Source organism: Oncorhynchus kisutch, linkage group LG28 (assembly GCF_002021735.2).
Source record: "Oncorhynchus kisutch isolate 150728-3 linkage group LG28, Okis_V2, whole genome shotgun sequence".
NCBI classification, from domain to species: domain Eukaryota; kingdom Metazoa; phylum Chordata; class Actinopteri; order Salmoniformes; family Salmonidae; genus Oncorhynchus; species Oncorhynchus kisutch.
Window position 1 is genome coordinate 2,458,541 of NC_034201.2, and position 18,629 is coordinate 2,477,169.

The 18,629-nt window shown below is 43.6% G+C and overlaps 1 protein-coding gene across 1 annotated transcript; it reads right to left on the reverse strand.

The window, feature by feature from the left end:
• Nucleotides 1-905: 905 nt before the first annotated feature.
• slc25a15b (solute carrier family 25 member 15b) lies at nucleotides 906-14,837 on the reverse strand. Its single transcript, XM_020464452.2, has 8 exons — nucleotides 14,705-14,837; nucleotides 13,729-13,857; nucleotides 11,558-11,669; nucleotides 8,808-8,954; nucleotides 8,555-8,692; nucleotides 2,031-2,206; nucleotides 1,585-1,743; nucleotides 906-1,292 (listed from the first exon to the last, which is right to left on the reverse strand). Exons 2-8 carry the CDS (start codon nucleotides 13,781-13,783, stop codon nucleotides 1,171-1,173), a joined length of 909 nt encoding a protein of 302 aa, XP_020320041.1. The 5' UTR covers nucleotides 13,784-13,857; nucleotides 14,705-14,837; the 3' UTR covers nucleotides 906-1,170.
• Between the last annotated feature and the right edge of the window lie 3,792 nt (nucleotides 14,838-18,629).

An 18,629-nucleotide genomic window follows, 5' to 3' on the forward strand; every position in this document is an offset into this window, starting at 1 on the left:
CTACATGCTTTGTAAGTAAAAAAAACTGCAAAATCTGCAGTGTATCAAATACTTGTTCTCCCCACTGTATGTGTTTTTGTTTGTGGAGTCAATTAGACCATGCACATTTCAATCTTATTTCTTTAAAATATATATATATATTTTTTAATTCTGAATATATAACCAAGTTAACTGTCGAACTCCTTTATTCTGCTTTGTAGTATACCCCTCTCGCAGATCAAGAAATAGATTATGACTATTCTGAGATTCTGCTCTGACGTACCACAGATAAATGCTAATTTAAAAAGGGCTTTATAAAATAACATGTATTTTATTAATACTGTAAAAAAATAACACACTAAATACTCCACTTCCAGACCTTGATCCCGTTTCAAATCAGGTCTGGGAATGCATCCTGTATATCAACCTTACACCAAGTGTACAAAGAATTAGGTCCATGACATCGTTTTCAACTGGATTCACCCGGTCAGTCTATGATCCCTTATCGATGTCACCTGTTAAATCTACTTCAATCAGTGTAGACAAAGGGGAGGAGACAGGTTAAAGAAGGATTTTAAAGCCTTGAGACAATAGAGACATGGATTGTGTGTGTATGCCATTCAGAGAAGATTTAAGTGCCTTTGAACGGGGAATGGTACTATAGTAGGTGCCAGGCGCACCGGTTGAAGTGTGTCAGGAACTGCAATGCTGCTGGGTTTTTCATGTGCAACAGTTTCCTGTGTGTATCAAGAATGGTCCACCACCCAAAGAACATCCAGCCAATTGACACATCTTTGGGAAGCATTGGAGTCAACATGGGCCAGCATCCCTGTGGAACGCTTTTAACACCTTGTAGAGTCCATTCCCTAACGAATTGAGGCTGTTAAGGGCAAAAGGGGATGCAACTCAATATTAGGTTCCTAATATTTTGTTCACTCATTGTTTATTCACATTTAAGTCAAGTATCTAAAAACATAATATTAGCCACAATGCTTCTCTGAGGAGTGTGGGTTCCGAGCCCAACCCAGCGGGCAAAGCTCAACCCACTTACAACCAGAACTCATTGAAATCAGGTCATTTCAACCAGTTCGGAGTGTTGTAGGAGGTTAACGACAACGTAGTAGGGTTAACCAGTACAAATGACAAGGCAAAAAAAGAGATGGGGGACATCGTTGTCGGAGGAGGACCAGGTCAGCTGTCAAACTGTTTCATCATGAACTTACGGCTGGCCTCGTACCCCAGGAACAGGGCTCCGTTGGCGGGGAACGTGCGGAGCATGGTGGGAGTCAAACCAGAATAGAGCGCCCTTACACCTAAACAAAAAGGGAAAGACATGAAAGGATAATATTTCCTACTGTCCTCAACAAAGCGTGTAAGAGGAGTGATGCATCTTGCTTGATTTTTACAAAGTCAGAATGTTGGCTTGGTCGATCCCCCACAAGCACATCACATGCAGGGAGAACAAATTATACATCTGTATCTCAAACTATTTTTTTTTTTTGGGGGGGGGGGGATTAATTATCTATGTTTGAAGATATGAATTGTAAAGACATTCCTGTTTAAAAACGTTGCCCAAAACCATAAAACATCCCACACAGTGCCTACCTTCAGTCCTCATGATAGTCATCATGGTCTTGAAGAAACCTTCCTGGCGCCCTATCATTGACATGACCTGGATGCGAGACTTGACACAGTCAAAGGGGTAGACCACCAGCCACAGGCATGCACCCCCGAAACCCCCACTGAACACAATAGGGGCCACTCCTGTAACATACACATAGCCATCAGGAACACAGCCATAAGCATAATGTGTTTTTTTCTAACAAGCTAACCAAATTAGGTTGAATGTTTTGGAAAGAGAGTTTGGCGCAAAAGGTGATTGCTTTACATTGGCCAATTGCGACATAATCCCAAAAGAAATCCCAATCAAGTATATTGCTACACAATTAATCTTTAAAAGCCTTCTCCTTTATCCCATCCCCTCGGAAGGCCCAGGACTCTAACATCTAGGCTACTTGCCATCCCTTAATAGTTAAGTAACACTACAGTACCTATGTCATCCTTGCTGCACTTCATGTTGTCAGCAAAGGTGGTTCGGCAGAGCTCGTAGGCCCCGAAGAAGCAGAAGTACCCGGGCACCTCTCTGGCGATGGTTGTGGTCAGGCCTGTGAAAAACCCTGTAGGACCATTTTGCTTCATCACTGACTTCACCACTGACCACACCGTGCTGCAGGCAGAGAAAGTGAGAAAGAGAGAGAAAATGTGAAGTTTTATGGAAAGCGATTTACAAAACAGTGATACTGTAAACAACATACTTAAAACTTGTATGGGATCCCTGCGGGAATTGAACCAACAACCGTGGTACTATTAGTGCTACAGTTTTACAAACTCAGCCATACCGGACCACTCCTCCAGTTCAGAGGTAGAAAAGCTATTTTATAAGGAGGTAATATGAAAATCAAAAGATGGTCATTTTGTAAGAATAGTTTACACAACCTTGGAAGCACTCTAAACTAAACAGGAAAACAAAAAAATGTTTTAAAGTAGCAAAACTTAAGTGAAAAATGTAAGTAATTATGCAAATATCCTTTAAAAAAGGCCCAAAGCAGACGTTATATTCATTTCTGGGTAACAATTAAGTAACTTACTGTAATAGTTTTCCATTAATATGGTCAAAAAGAAAAAAAGTCAAGCAAGATTTTTGCTAGGACTGCCTTGGAGTGGTCTGAGCGGGGAGGGGAAAACTTGCTGTTACTGAGCAAGTTTGCTTTGCATTGCTCGCTGCCCCGGGTGTGTGGAGATCTCACTTTAGGACCAATGGAAAGGTCTAAGCAAGTTTGCTTTGCATTGCTCGCTGCCCCGGGTGTGTGGAGATCTCACTTTAGGACCAATGGAAAGGTCTAAGCAAGTTTGCTTTGCATTGCTCGCTGCCCCGGGTGTGTGGAGATCTCACTTTAGGACCAATGGAAAGGTCTAAGCAAGTTTGCTTTGCATTGCTCGCTGCCCCGGGTGTGTGGAGATCTCACTTTAGGACCAATGGAAAGGTCTAAGCAAGTTTGCTTTGCATTGCTCGCTGCCCCGGGTGTGTGGAGATCTCACTTTAGGACCAATGGAAAGGTCTAAGCAAGTTTGCTTTGCATTGCTCGCTGCCCCGGGTGTGTGGAGATCTCACTTTAGGACCAATGGAAAGGTCTAAGCAAGTTTGCTTTGCATTGCTCGCTGCCCCGGGTGTGTGGAGATCTCACTTTAGGACCAATGGAAAGGTCTAAGCAAGTTTGCTTTGCATTGCTCGCTGCCCCGGGTGTGTGGAGATCTCACTTTAGGACCAATGGAAAGGTCTAAGCAAGTTTGCTTTGCATTGCTCGCTGCCCCGGGTGTGTGGAGATCTCACTTTAGGACCAATGGAAAGGTCTAAGCAAGTTTGCTTTGCATTGCTCGCTGCCCCGGGTGTGTGGAGATCTCACTTTAGGACCAATGGAAAGGTCTAAGCAAGTTTGCTTTGCATTGCTCGCTGCCCCGGGTGTGTGGAGATCTCACTTTAGGACCAATGGAAAGCTCTAAGCAAGTTTGCTTTGCATTGCTCGCTGCCCCGGGTGTGTGGAGATCTCACTTTAGGACCAATGGAAAGGTCTAAGCAAGTTTGCTTTGCATTGCTCGCTGCCCCGGGTGTGTGGAGATCTCACTTTAGGACCAATGCAAAGGTCTAAGCAAGTTTGCTTTGCATTGCTCGCTGCCCCGGGTGTGTGGAGATCTCACTTTAGGACCAATGGAAAGGTCTAAGCAAGTTTGCTTTGCATTGCTCGCTGCCCCGGGTGTGTGGAGATCTCACTTTAGGACCAATGCAAAGGTCTAAGCAAGTTTGCTTTGCATTGCTCGCTGCCCCGGGTGTGTGGAGATCTCACTTTAGGACCAATGGAAAGGTCTAAGCAAGTTTGCTTTGCATTGCTCGCTGCCCCGGGTGTGTGGAGATCTCACTTTAGGACCAATGGAAAGGTCTAAGCAAGTTTGCTTTGCATTGCTCGCTGCCCCGGGTGTGTGGAGATCTCACTTTAGGACCAATGGAAAGGTCTAAGCAAGTTTGCTTTGCATTGCTCGCTGCCCCGGGTGTGTGGAGATCTCACTTTAGGACCAATGGAAAGGTCTAAGCAAGTTTGCTTTGCATTGCTCGCTGCCCCGGGTGTGTGGAGATCTCACTTTAGGACCAATGGAAAGGTCTAAGCAAGTTTGCTTTGCATTGCTCGCTGCCCCGGGTGTGTGGAGATCTCACTTTAGGACCAATGGAAAGGTCTAAGCAAGTTTGCTTTGCATTGCTCGCTGCCCCGGGTGTGTGGAGATCTCACTTTAGGACCAATGGAAAGGTCTAAGCAAGTTTGCTTTGCATTGCTCGCTGCCCCGGGTGTGTGGAGATCTCACTTTAGGACCAATGGAAAGGTCTAAGCAAGTTTGCTTTGCATTGCTCGCTGCCCCGGGTGTGTGGAGATCTCACTTTAGGACCAATGGAAAGGTCTAAGCAAGTTTGCTTTGCATTGCTCGCTGCCCCGGGTGTGTGGAGATCTCACTTTAGGACCAATGGAAAGGTCTAAGCAAGTTTGCTTTGCATTGCTCGCTGCCCCGGGTGTGTGGAGATCTCACTTTAGGACCAATGGAAAGGTCTAAGCAAGTTTGCTTTGCATTGCTCGCTGCCCCGGGTGTGTGGAGATCTCACTTTAGGACCAATGGAAAGGTCTAAGCAAGTTTGCTTTGCATTGCTCGCTGCCCCGGGTGTGTGGAGATCTCACTTTAGGACCAATGGAAAGGTCTAAGCAAGTTTGCTTTGCATTGCTCGCTGCCCCGGGTGTGTGGAGATCTCACTTTAGGACCAATGGAAAGGTCTAAGCAAGTTTGCTTTGCATTGCTCGCTGCCCCGGGTGTGTGGAGATCTCACTTTAGGACCAATGGAAAGGTCTAAGCAAGTTTGCTTTGCATTGCTCGCTGCCCCGGGTGTGTGGAGATCTCACTTTAGGACCAATGGAAAGGTCTAAGCAAGTTTGCTTTGCATTGCTCGCTGCCCCGGGTGTGTGGAGATCTCACTTTAGGACCAATGCAAAGGTCTAAGCAAGTTTGCTTTGCATTGCTCGCTGCCCCGGGTGTGTGGAGATCTCACTTTAGGACCAATGGAAAGGTCTAAGCAAGTTTGCTTTGCATTGCTCGCTGCCCCGGGTGTGTGGAGATCTCACTTTAGGACCAATGCAAAGGTCTAAGCAAGTTTGCTTTGCATTGCTCGCTGCCCCGGGTGTGTGGAGATCTCACTTTAGGACCAATGGAAAGGTCTAAGCAAGTTTGCTTTGCATTGCTCGCTGCCCCGGGTGTGTGGAGATCTCACTTTAGGACCAATGGAAAGGTCTAAGCAAGTTTGCTTTGCATTGCTCGCTGCCCCGGGTGTGTGGAGATCTCACTTTAGGACCAATGGAAAGGTCTAAGCAAGTTTGCTTTGCATTGCTCGCTGCCCCGGGTGTGTGGAGATCTCACTTTAGGACCAATGGAAAGGTCTAAGCAAGTTTGCTTTGCATTGCTCGCTGCCCCGGGTGTGTGGAGATCTCACTTTAGGACCAATGGAAAGGTCTAAGCAAGTTTGCTTTGCATTGCTCGCTGCCCCGGGTGTGTGGAGATCTCACTTTAGGACCAATGGAAAGGTCTAAGCAAGTTTGCTTTGCATTGCTCGCTGCCCCGGGTGTGTGGAGATCTCACTTTAGGACCAATGGAAAGGTCTAAGCAAGTTTGCTTTGCATTGCTCGCTGCCCCGGGTGTGTGGAGATCTCACTTTAGGACCAATGGAAAGGTCTAAGCAAGTTTGCTTTGCATTGCTCGCTGCCCCGGGTGTGTGGAGATCTCACTTTAGGACCAATGGAAAGGTCTAAGCAAGTTTGCTTTGCATTGCTCGCTGCCCCGGGTGTGTGGAGATCTCACTTTAGGACCAATGGAAAGGTCTAAGCAAGTTTGCTTTGCATTGCTCGCTGCCCCGGGTGTGTGGAGATCTCACTTTAGGACCAATGGAAAGGTCTAAGCAAGTTTGCTTTGCATTGCTCGCTGCCCCGGGTGTGTGGAGATCTCACTTTAGGACCAATGGAAAGGTCTAAGCAAGTTTGCTTTGCATTGCTCGCTGCCCCGGGTGTGTGGAGATCTCACTTTAGGACCAATGGAAAGGTCTAAGCAAGTTTGCTTTGCATTGCTCGCTGCCCCGGGTGTGTGGAGATCTCACTTTAGGACCAATGGAAAGGTCTAAGCAAGTTTGCTTTGCATTGCTCGCTGCCCCGGGTGTGTGGAGATCTCACTTTAGGACCAATGGAAAGGTCTAAGCAAGTTTGCTTTGCATTGCTCGCTGCCCCGGGTGTGTGGAGATCTCACTTTAGGACCAATGGAAAGGTCTAAGCAAGTTTGCTTTGCATTGCTCGCTGCCCCGGGTGTGTGGAGATCTCACTTTAGGACCAATGGAAAGGTCTAAGCAAGTTTGCTTTGCATTGCTCGCTGCCCCGGGTGTGTGGAGATCTCACTTTAGGACCAATGGAAAGGTCTAAGCAAGTTTGCTTTGCATTGCTCGCTGCCCCGGGTGTGTGGAGATCTCACTTTAGGACCAATGGAAAGGTCTAAGCAAGTTTGCTTTGCATTGCTCGCTGCCCCGGGTGTGTGGAGATCTCACTTTAGGACCAATGGAAAGGTCTAAGCAAGTTTGCTTTGCATTGCTCGCTGCCCCGGGTGTGTGGAGATCTCACTTTAGGACCAATGGAAAGGTCTAAGCAAGTTTGCTTTGCATTGCTCGCTGCCCCGGGTGTGTGGAGATCTCACTTTAGGACCAATGGAAAGGTCTAAGCAAGTTTGCTTTGCATTGCTCGCTGCCCCGGGTGTGTGGAGATCTCACTTTAGGACCAATGGAAAGGTCTAAAATGTGCAAACCCTGCCCTCCCTGAGCACTAGGCGATGCAAAACGATCTCGCCCATTGGCAGAGAGGTTTGGAACTCTGTTATTGGTCTATTAACTAGAGGTCGACCGATTATGATTTTTCAATACCGATTATTGGAGGACCCAAAAAAGCAGATACCGATTTATATATATATGTGTGTAATGATGACAATTACAACAATACTGAATGAACAATGAACACTTATTTTAACCATAATACATAAATAGAATCTATTTAGTCTCAAATAAATAATGAAACATGCTCAATTTGGTTTAAATAATGCAAAAACACAGTGTTGGAGAAGAAAGTAAAGTGCAATATGTGCCATGTAAAAAAGCTAACATTCAAGTCCTTTGCTCAGAACATAAGAAAGCTGGTGGTTCAATATTCCCAGTTCTTCAATATTCCAAGTTAAGAAGTTTTAGGTTGTAGTTATGACACATTGACTATTTCTCTCTATACTAATTGTATTTCATATACCTTTGACTATTTGATGTTCTTATAGGCACTTTAGTATTGCCAGCCTAATCTCAGGAGTTGATAGGCTTGAAGCCATAAACAGCGCTGTGATTAAAGCATTGCTAAGAGCTGCTGGCAAACGCAGTAAAGTTTGAATGAATGCTTACGAGCCTGCTGCTGCCTACCACCGCTCACACTGCTCTATCAAATCATAGACTTAAATTGTAATATAATAAACACAGAAATATGAGCCGTAGGTCATTAATATGGTCAATCCGGAAACTATCATTTCTAAAACAAAAACGTTTATTCTTTCAGTGAAATACGGAACCGTTACATATTTTATCGAACGGTTCGCAACCCTAAGTCTAAATATTGCTGTAACATTGCACAACCTTCAATGTTGTCATAATTATGTACAATTCTGGCAAATTAGTTCGCAACAAGCAAGGCGACCCAAACTGTTGCACATACCCTGACTCTGCGTGCAATGAACGCAAGAGAAGTGACACAATTTCCCTAGTTAATATTGTCTGCTAACATACATTTCTTTTAACTAAATATGCAGGTTTAAAAAAAATACCTCTGTGTATTGATTTTAAGAAAGGCATTGATGTTTATGGTTAGGTACATTCGTGCACCGATTGTTGCTTTTTCGTGAATGCACTTTTGTTAAAACATCCCCCGTTTGGCGAAGTAGGCTGTGATTCAATGATAATCAATGCGGTGCCTGTTAATTTGTATACAACGCAGGACAAGCTAGTTAACCTAGTAATATCATCAACCATGTGTAGTTAACTAGTGATGATGTTAAGATTACCTTGGCTCCTTGCTGCACTCGCGTAACAGGTGGTCAGCCTGTAAACGGCCATAATCGCCATCCAAAAATGACGATTACCGATTGTTATGAAAAATAAATTCTGGCCGATTTCAAGTTATTTATTTTTAAATCGGCCATGCCGATTCAATCGGTCGACCTCTAACATTAACTCATTTACCGCCTGTCGAAGCTCCACTCATGCAAAATCTGCTGATTAGAAGGTCCCATGTAGATTGTATTTTCAACCAGTAACTAATCAGGAAATAACACTTTTACAGTGTTAGTTTCATCAGCTGTTATACAATATGATACAAAACCCAGGACAAATGTTAACTGCACTGGGCCTTTAAACACTCACTTTTGGCCCTTTGCGATCTTGCCAGACGCTTCCATCTCGTACATGGCTTGAAGACGACACTTGACCAGCTCAGTGGGGCACAGGACCAGAGAGGAGAAGATGGATGCAACCGACCCAGCACAGGCTTTTTGCATGTCACTGAAAGACAGAGACATATAGAGAAAGAGAGAACATACAGTAGGAGATGGTATGCCTACTACTGAAAGAGAGCGAGCATTCAATTAGGCCTACACATCCTAGTATCTTTCCTTACCTGAGTGGAGCCTCCGTTCCCAGTCCCGCCATTGTGCGAACCACCTCCTGGCAGAATCCGTAGCTCATGAAGAGGACAGAATTCTCAGCGATGTTAGCCATCAGGGCTGGGCTGGTACCCTGGTAGAGCCCTCGGAGACCCACCTGTCTGTACAATTTAGAGTAGTTTATTAAAGTGCCACTCCACCAGATTAGAACAATTTACAAGATATTGTTTACAACACTATAAAAACAACCACAGGCAGACAAAATACTTCATGTCATCCATATTAGTCAAAATACATTACATCCATCAGTGCATTCGGAAAGTATTCAGACCCCTTGACCTTTTCCACGTTGTTACATTACAGCCTTACCCTAAAATAGATAAGGGTATTCCCCCCCCCCCCCCCCATCAATCTACACACAATACTCTATAATAAGAAAGCAAAAACAGGTTATACCTTTTTTGCAAACTTATTCAAAATAACAGACCTACCTTATTTACATAAGTATTCAGACTCTTTGCTATGAGACTCGAAATTGAGTTCAGGTGCATCTTGTTTCCATTGGTCATCCATGAGATATTTCTACAGCTTGATTGGAGTCCACCTGTGGTAAACTCAATTGATAGGACATAATTGAGAAAGGGACACCTGTCGATATAGGTCCCACAGTTGACAGTGCATGTCAGAGCAAAAACCAAACCATGAGGTCGAAGGAATTGTCCGTAGAGCTCCGAGACAGGATTATGTCGAGGCACAGATCTGGGGAAGGGTACCAAAAAAAAGTATGCAGCATTGAAGGTCCCAAGAACACAGTGGCCTCCATCATTCTTAAATGGAAGAACTTTGGAACACCCAAGACACTTCTTAGAGCTGGCTGCTGGAGAAGGGCCTTGGTCAGGGAGGTGAACAAGAACCTGATGGTCATTCTGACAGAGCTCCAGAGTTCCTCTGTGGAGATAGGAAAACCTTACTGAAGGACACCAATCTCGCCTTTATATTAGAGAGGCCAGACAGAAGCCACTTCTCAGCAAAAGGCACGACAGCCCAATTGGAGTTTGCCAAAAGGCACCTAAAGGACTGTCCATGAGAAACAAGATTCTCTGGTCTGATGAAACCAAGATTGAACTCTTTGGCCTGAATGCCAAGAGTCACATCTGGAAGAAACCTGGCGCCATCCTTATGGTGAAGCATGGTGGTGACAGCATTATGCTGTGAGAATGCTTTTCAGAGGCAGGGACTGGGAGACTAGTCAGGCTTGAAGGAAAGATTAATGAGGCAAAGTACAGCGCGATCCTTGATGAAAACCTACTCCAGAGCGCTCAGGACCAACACTAAGCACACAGCCAAGACAACACAGGAGTGGCTTGGGGACAAGTCTCTGAATGTCCTTGTCAGGGCCACTCTTGAACACGATCAAACATCTTTGGAGCCCTTAAAATAGCTGTGCAGCGACGCTTCCCATCCCACCTGACAGGGCTTGAGAGGATCTGCAGAGAAGGGAGAAACTCCCCAAATACAGATGTGCGAAGCTTTTAGCGTCACACCCAAGAAGACTCTAGGCTGTAATCGCTGCCAAAGGTGCTTCAACAAAGTACTGAGTACTGTCTGGCCACTCCACCATAAAGGCCTGATTGGTGAAGTGCTGCAGAGATGGTTGTCTGTCTGTAAGGTTCTCCCATCTCCACAGAGGAACTCGGGAGCTCTGTCAGACTGAACATTGGGTTCTTGGTCACCTTCCCTGACCAAGGCCCTTCTCCCCCGATTGCTCAGTTTGGCCGGGTGGCCAGCGCTAGGAAGAGTCTTGGTGGTTCCAAACTTCTTCCATTTAAGAATGATGGAGAGCAATGTGTTCTTGGGAACCTTCAATGCTGCAGAAACGTTTTGGTACCTTATTCCATATCTGTGCCTCGACACAATCCTGTCTCAGAGCTCTATGGACAATTCCTTGAACCTCATGGCTTGGTTTTTGCTCTGACATGCACCGTCAATTGTGTGACCTTACATAGACCTTTCCAAATCACGTCCAATCAATTGAATCTACAACAGATGGACTCCAATCAAATTGAAGAATCATCAAGGATGATCAATGGGAACAGGATACAGCTGAGCTCAATTTGGAGTCTCATAGCATAGGGTATGAATACTTATGTAAATAAGGTATCTGTTTAAGATTTGTATGTTATTTTTATTTTTTAACTGTTTTTGCTGTCATTGTGTTATTGCATGTAGATTGATGAGGACTTTAAAAAATGTTATCCATTTTAGAATAAGGCTGTAACATAACAAAATGTTGAAAACGTCAAGGGGTCTGAATTACTTTCCAAATGCACTGTACTTTAACATGGACCTGTGATAGACTAGCGTTCTGTCCTGTCCAGGGGTTGTACTTTTATATTAAAACTGCCTCATGCTACAGAAACAGGAGACAGCCAGAATGTCCCATAGGGCAGGAGCCTCAGACAAAGCTACATTCTCATTGTGTGGCGGGCCGGGCGCAGTGCACGCTAACCAGGTCGCCAGGTGCACGGTGTTTCCTCCGACACATTGGTGCGGCTGGTTTCCGGGTTGGATGCGCGCTGTGTTAAGAAGCAGTGCGGCTTGGTTGAGTTGTGTTTCGGAGGACGCATGGCTTTCGACCTTCGTCTCTCCCGAGCCCGTACGGGAGTTGTAGCGAGACAAGATAGTAACTACTAACAATTGGATACCACGAAATTGGGGAGAAAGGGGGGTAAAATAAAAATAATTTTAAAAAGAAGCTACATACTTGTATGTGGAGGAGAAGCAGTGGACAAAGCCTCGGTACAAGGAGGGAAAGGTCTGCATCTTCACCTTGGCTGTGTCCAGGGGCTGACCGCTCAGCACACACGCTGTACCTCCTGGGTAGGGTGTGGAGTGGGGACAGTTAAAAGGAGCCATTTCACTTCATAGGAGTTGACAACAAAACCTGAACCTTATGATTACAAAGAGAAGTGTGGGGTCATCTTTCATCATGCAAAGTTACACTAAAGAAGTAGGATTCCTTGTATCTAAAGTTCAGCTCTGATTCAGCGCTTACCCTCCCCCACATTTTACACTGATAAGGATCTGTAGAGTGGGCTTTGTGATAGTGTGTGTGACAGTGATCACAGCCATTGGAAACAAAGGGCCCGGCTGGGGGAAGGCAATAGTCAGCAGTCAGTGTCCTGCTAGATCAGGTGAGGACTCTGAACAATGGACACCTTTTAGCATTGCTACTGCTATTACATTACAATAGTTAGGTCAAGCTCTCAAGAACATTTACTCAGATGTAGTTACACAAATAGTCAAATGTTGAGATATTTCATCTCCATCTTGGCCATCCAGACCACTGGTGTGCAATAAGTGTAAGTAATAAGGATTTGCAACCTTATTATTGTGATAAGTATTCAAAAACCAAACACTTAAAAAGGGACAAGCCGCAGTAGAAACAATAACAAAGCATACTTCCCGACAAAGCTGAGGGACGAGGCTGTATGTAACCACTATCAAATTCATAAACAGGGCTATGGATGCAAGGACTGACCATCCATGATATCACAATTTTTAAATCATGTTGAGGCTATATACAGTGTGTGTTTACATTTAAAATCTGTTTACAAATAGAGTAAAACATGTTTATTTCTGGGGTTCTGATGGGGTAAAACAGTTGAACTATGCTCATGCGGCATTTATAAGTTATAGTCTTCAAGAATCAAATGGGTAAATATAAATTTAAGTAAAAATGAATAGTAAGTAACTGCAGATTTTCCCTTCTAAAAAGACAGGTGACAAACGTTGACTTTAGTTAATTTCTTATTTTGCATGCGTTTATCACTGCTGCACTGCAAAATAAAAATGTAAATGAATAGAACAAAGGTCACGTCATCCGTCTTTTCTAGTGTGTGGTTCTCTTACTTCCTTTTTTAAACTAGGCTAGTTTTCCTACGAAAACAAGTTTTTTTTTTAATACCAAATAATGTTTGAATACTAGTTGTTTGTGCTAAACCAGCACCCCGAACTAGACACTGCTGTGCACCGAGTTTTCCCTTTCTTTTTTTAAGTGTGTGATGCGTTTTATTCAAAGGGACCCCAACATTCTTCTTTATTGACCATACAGCCCAAACAGACCTGGGACTAGGATATTCATATTGATGTTACAGTATAATGTTGTTACTTTACACTGGCGTAGCACACACCGCTGCAGCCCCCACAAGGCGGGGGCCCACGAGCTTTTGGGCCCCCCAGATGGTTTATGACATGTTCATATGCTATGACAAAAATGGTTAGGGATGACAGGAAGTTAGCTTAAAACCTGCAACATTTTCCCTCAGCCTCATGTCAAAATGTTTACAAAAGCAGGAAATTAGCTCAGAGATTCTTCAAACAGTCCTTCTCCAGCAGGGAAACTTTTTTTTTTTAAATAGTAGAATGTAATTTTTGGGGGCATAATTTGAGTTAAAAAATGTTTATTTAGGGGACTTTTATAAGAAAAAAATTGTTTTTGGAATTTTCTATATACTTTCAATATTATTCATTCCCATGTTGGCTCTATGGCTGGAAATGTCCTTGTCCAGAGCAAAGGATCCCAATTTCAAACACTGCAAAAAAGTGTTTAACATTCAAGAAAACAGGCAATAATGGATATTAAGTTTGAATAATTCCATATTAGAATTAAACAATCAAGGCCATTAAACACTTGTTGGACAATAATTGTACAAATGAAATGCCTTTTATCGTGTCTTATGGAGTTCCAGCTAGTTACAAGAATCGCAAGAGCTCTAAAACAGCTACATTTTCTCTCAGTCTCATAGCAACATTTTAAAAATAGCATGAGATTAGCTATGAAACTGCACATTTTTGTCTCTGCCCCATTAGGGGCAAAAACACAAAATAATAATTTGGGCCCCCTGAAACTGTGCTTTGCAACTGTTACTTTACCTATAGCTCCAGCTGAGAGGTCAATGATGGCCTGCACCACTGGGTGTGGGGCCATTGAGGTGGAGATCTGGAACTACCTGTAGAAGGGTTCCTCCTTTATTATGGTACAGTGCCTACTGCAATGCCAATCTGTGAAACAACCATATACAGTAAATACTCACTGTACAAAAAAAAACGACAAAGCTACTATTACATGTTAAACCAGTTATCACTCACCATTAAAAAAAAAATCGGAAATACGATGTGGGTACAGTAGAAAAACGATAAATAACTAGGCAAGTCAGTTAAGAACAAATTCTTATTTAAGCTACAGTATAGATCGCACCTTAATAAAACATTGACAAAAATGTCACTCCATTTCACCATGGTAGTTGTTTTTCCCACGACAAGTGAGGCAGTAAATCACAGTTCCTCTATTGTTCACATGTAACTCTAATAGAGTGAATAACTTATAATTAGCTGTCCATTCACAATTCCAATGCAAGTCTCAATTTGCGAGTCTGTCATCACTCTTCATTCGAAGCAGAAACTGGTGCAAAAGTTCAAGGAGTCAGAGAAGGCGACTGTCACGCTCAGCACATAGATTGAAACCATAGATTGTGTATATAAATTAATACGGTATTAACTGTGAAAACCGCTCTCGAGTGCGCCGAGTCTGACACCATAAGCCATTATTTCACTCCTGTTGTACAGTGCATTGCGGCAATCGTGTTGGTATATCAAAAGTTAGTTTGCGATCTGAACAAGAATGGTGAAAATGACTCGGGTGTCCGGCTAAGCAAGCTACAACATTAACAGCTGGCAATGCATCGAATGTAAGGACAAACGGGAGCTAGCTTTTAGCAGTAGCTACATATATTACGGCGATGATGTAAGCTAGCTAGCTACCTACCTATACTGCTAACGGCAGGGTTCATTCGAGTTCTCTACATTTATTTAGCTTCATATAGAACACTACTCTCTCATTCCGACGTACCTTTGATGCTACGTAGAAAAGGTTGCTAGAGACACAGCATCCAAGGCCATATCATTCAAACGTGCGTTTCGACAGAGAGGAAGAGGCGAAGCGAGATAGTTTTACTCCGCCCAAAATCTGTCCACGAAAATAACGCCACGGAGAGTGAGTCATTTTTTGTATGGAGGTCAATGTGTCGAATTTGGTCAACAAAAATTGTAATTGATAATTTGCTACGTGAGGTTTATTTGATCGAATAGAAGTTTCTTAATGGTTGTTACGAATACACTGATATACGTGTATTTCGCATTTCGGCAACTTTGAAATAAACTATTTATGGGAGCTGTGCCTTTCTTTTTTTTAGATAGATATACATAGAGGACTCATGGCTATAACCCGTTTTAGCATGGACATTGGGCTTGTTTGACATTGCAGCCACCGGAAAGCAACCTCTGTCAGTTAAAGTCCACATCATATATTGAATGTAACAAACAGTTACATGACATACAGCATGGTCAATCAAGTTAATGTTTCTGACATTTTCTGACTACTAAATAACTATTGATTTAGAACCAGGAGAGTTACCGCAAGTCACAAAGAAAACAGGAGCTGCATCCTCTATTCCAGTTCACCAATCTAATACAATGACAAAAGATATCAAAAACAATTTAGTCCAAACAATGTAAGCTAAATATGATGTGGCTGTCCAAGGTTCTGATTTCCGTGTATGTGTGTGTGCAAGTAGAAAAAACACATTGACTCACCCTATTGGGGAGAAACACCAATTTAATCCTCTTCTTTTTTACGTTGACGAAGCAGTCTATGACTCTGTCATACAGTGAACGCTTTTATTTTTTGTTGTTCTAGGCTACCTGGCTAAAATGCTTGCTCGCTAGCCTAACTCCCTGTCATGGGCAACATTAGCTAGTTAACATAAGCCTTCTACATCTAACTACATATTGAACTTCCATCCAATCAGTCCAGGGGCACATTGTATGAATTTATGTTCGGATCAGAATCGCCGTTATAACCATTAGCCAGTACAGAGAACTAAGTAAAACCTTTAGTCCAAATCCCATCTCTATCCATGGTCCTGGTGCACCATGGCTAATTTAGGAAAGGGACAATTTTGGCTAGCTAGCTAGCCGGAGGACAACACCACAACGAGATGTAACAATTCAAGTTGTTTCTATGCTCTCAATGTGATGTGATAGGAGTGAAGACAAAACCAAATTGGCTTCCTTTGACACTTATTTTTGGTGCACCAGGACCATTCACAGTTGAGCTCACTCAGTTTAGCGCAACGCTATTATTTTAGACTTTTTTTTTATCAAGGGAGGCCAAATGCTCGCTGACTTCCCCTGCATTCAAAGCTATGGGCGGCAACAATGTCATACTCTTTTTAACCAGACAGCATAAGATAGATAGACTACACTTACAGAGACAGAGGGGTGCTGTTTCAGCCTCTTGAGAATTGAAGGAAAATTATGAAAACACAGAGATTAAATATATATATTTTTCTTCCTCAACTATTTTGGGAAGCCTGGCTTCCCTATTTTGGGAAGCCTGGCTTCCCTTGGCATTCGTGAATACACTCCACTGAAAAATAAGCAGGTTTCGACTCATACCCTGACCTTGAGAAGGGATTGCGTGATGCAGCATGCTGGGTGGGGCGTTATACGTTCCTCCATTCATTGTCCAATGGAATTTCTTATTTTTCTTATTGTGAATTTCCGCCAGACTAGACACTTTTTGCTGTATTACTGCCTTTCTCAGTTCGGAATGTGCATTCCACATTATGACAAAACCAAAAAATAAAGGGAATTAGGGAATGGGAAAAACTGAAATTGCACTACCCCTGCACCTATACACTATGCCCAAAAATCCACCACCCCATCCCACTACTTGGCCCTAAATTATCCTACACCAGACCGTCGACCTGGGAGGATGGAACCCCTTCTCTCAAAACTTCCTGTAGATCTTCTAGACTAAAATCTCTCACACACACATTTTTCTCTGCTGCAGCAACTACCACATCTATCTCTGTGATTTCCACTCTATCAGTGCAGTGCAGTTGATTACCATGGCTGTAAACGCAATCAATCCAACCTTACTAAAATGCATCCTCTCTAGCTCTCTCTCTTCAGGCCTACTCATTTGGGGGCTCCAGGTCGACTCACTCACCCTTGGCTATCCTCTACTTTCTCCACTGCCTCAAAATAGGAAACTTTCTGCCCCTTTCGAACTCTGGCAATCTCAACCTGTCTCTCTCACACAGGGCACTTTGGATACCCAGCTTGTATGGGCACCCCCATCGTTGACACACAGTGCTTTCTCTATCCCAACTGTACACTCCCTCTGACTGCTCCCCCCTACACATTTCTCACATGGTAGGATCTCCCTTCTACACACTGCTGTGTAACAGTGCTCTTCTTGCGTTGTGTACAATCAGTCATCGACACGGAACTCCATTATGTAGCACCAGTCATGTAGCTTTATTCTGTTAGGAACGGCACAAAATTGCACGTCATGCAATGCACGTCTCACCATCCAACTCTGCACTCACGCACGCTGGTTTGGTGCTTGTTCACTGGGCTAGTTACCAAAATAATACAATTACAATATACAATATAATATCTTTAACAATGTACCTGTTAGGAACGGCACAAAATTGCACGTCATGCAATGCACGTCTCACCATCCAACTCTGCACTCACGCACTGTACAAAATATATGAACCCCCCCCCACCAGACACAGTAAGTTGCTAGCTAGTACTGGCGGGAATTCTTTACAACAAAATGCACAACAAATATTCTCCAACATTTACAAACAATTTGATATAATTTGTACATTTAAATCATCACTTGAGAGTATAAAAATCACTTTTGATGTACAGTGCTTTGCAACCAACAACTTACCGCTGGTTTGGTGCTTGTTCACTGGGACGATTCTAACTGGAACATCCCCCCTCGTAAGCAAGCTACGCAAACCAGCCAATAAAATGCCATGTTGAGTAGGTGAAGGCAAGACAATCTCAAACCAAAAACCCATTGGTTTAACAATAAAGTCGCAAGGGGAATCACCAATATAACCCTGTTACAGCTGCAACATGATCGAATCCTTGGCACCTAAATCACTGAAGCGGGGTTCAGAATATAGGCCCTCACAGAATAGCAATTATAACCTAATCTTACCTTATTAGGAAGAAACTCTGTGTCAAAGCTCAACAAGACATACAGGGTATTCTGTCTCGCCATTGTCTCATCAAACGGCAGGCGTCACAAACACTAGGAATTTTCCTTTAATTGGATCCACTTCTACACTCAATGCTACCCCCCTGATCACCCATTTTTGAGGCGCCCTGCTACGGAAAACAAAGCACACCACAGGTTGAGCTCCAAGCTGTGTGATTCAAATCGGCCGCTTCCTCTGGGAGGCGGATACACAAAAAAATTAAAACAATTCCACTCCTAGAAACTTTCACAGATGTAATCATTCCCAGTTTGTCCTTTACTCAGCCCGACACAATATATGGGTGGGCCACAATGCAGGAATCCACTCTTTCCATCTCTGGTAGGACACTCAGGGCAAACGTTAGAAGTCTTCACATTACACCTGTCGCTGCAGGTAGGCCCACTTCATCCTGGACTGGCTCAACCTCAGAGCGCCGCTCACCACTGCGGCATGACGCCATTTCAAGATCATCAAGGTTCTCAAGAGAGCATAAATACCTATAAGTCACATTACTTGGTTTGTATTCAGGAGACGTATGTATGTACACATCGAACGAATGTGTATACACAGGAGACACATCTCAGATCTTAACAGCGCCATTCTTACGCTAAGAGTCATCGCACCTCCTCCGTCCAAAAACTGCAAAGGTCATTGGGATTTTCTAAATGAGATTTTCTCAACTCCTGCATCATCTCTCCTCCACCCTCTCTT

Bases quoted from the DNA above. Each gene is read 5' to 3' on its own strand.
- slc25a15b (XM_020464452.2), bottom strand. From the start codon at position 13,783: ATGGCCCCACACCCAGTGGTGCAGGCCATCATTGACCTCTCAGCTGGA. The intron at 2,207-8,554 runs GTGAGTGTTTAA...CTCTGCCTGCAG, and splicing joins AAGATCGCAAAGGGCCAAAA to CACGGTGTGGTCAGTGGTGA. The intron at 1,744-2,030 runs GTACTGTAGTGT...TGTATGTTACAG, and splicing joins GTGCAGCAAGGATGACATAG to GAGTGGCCCCTATTGTGTTC.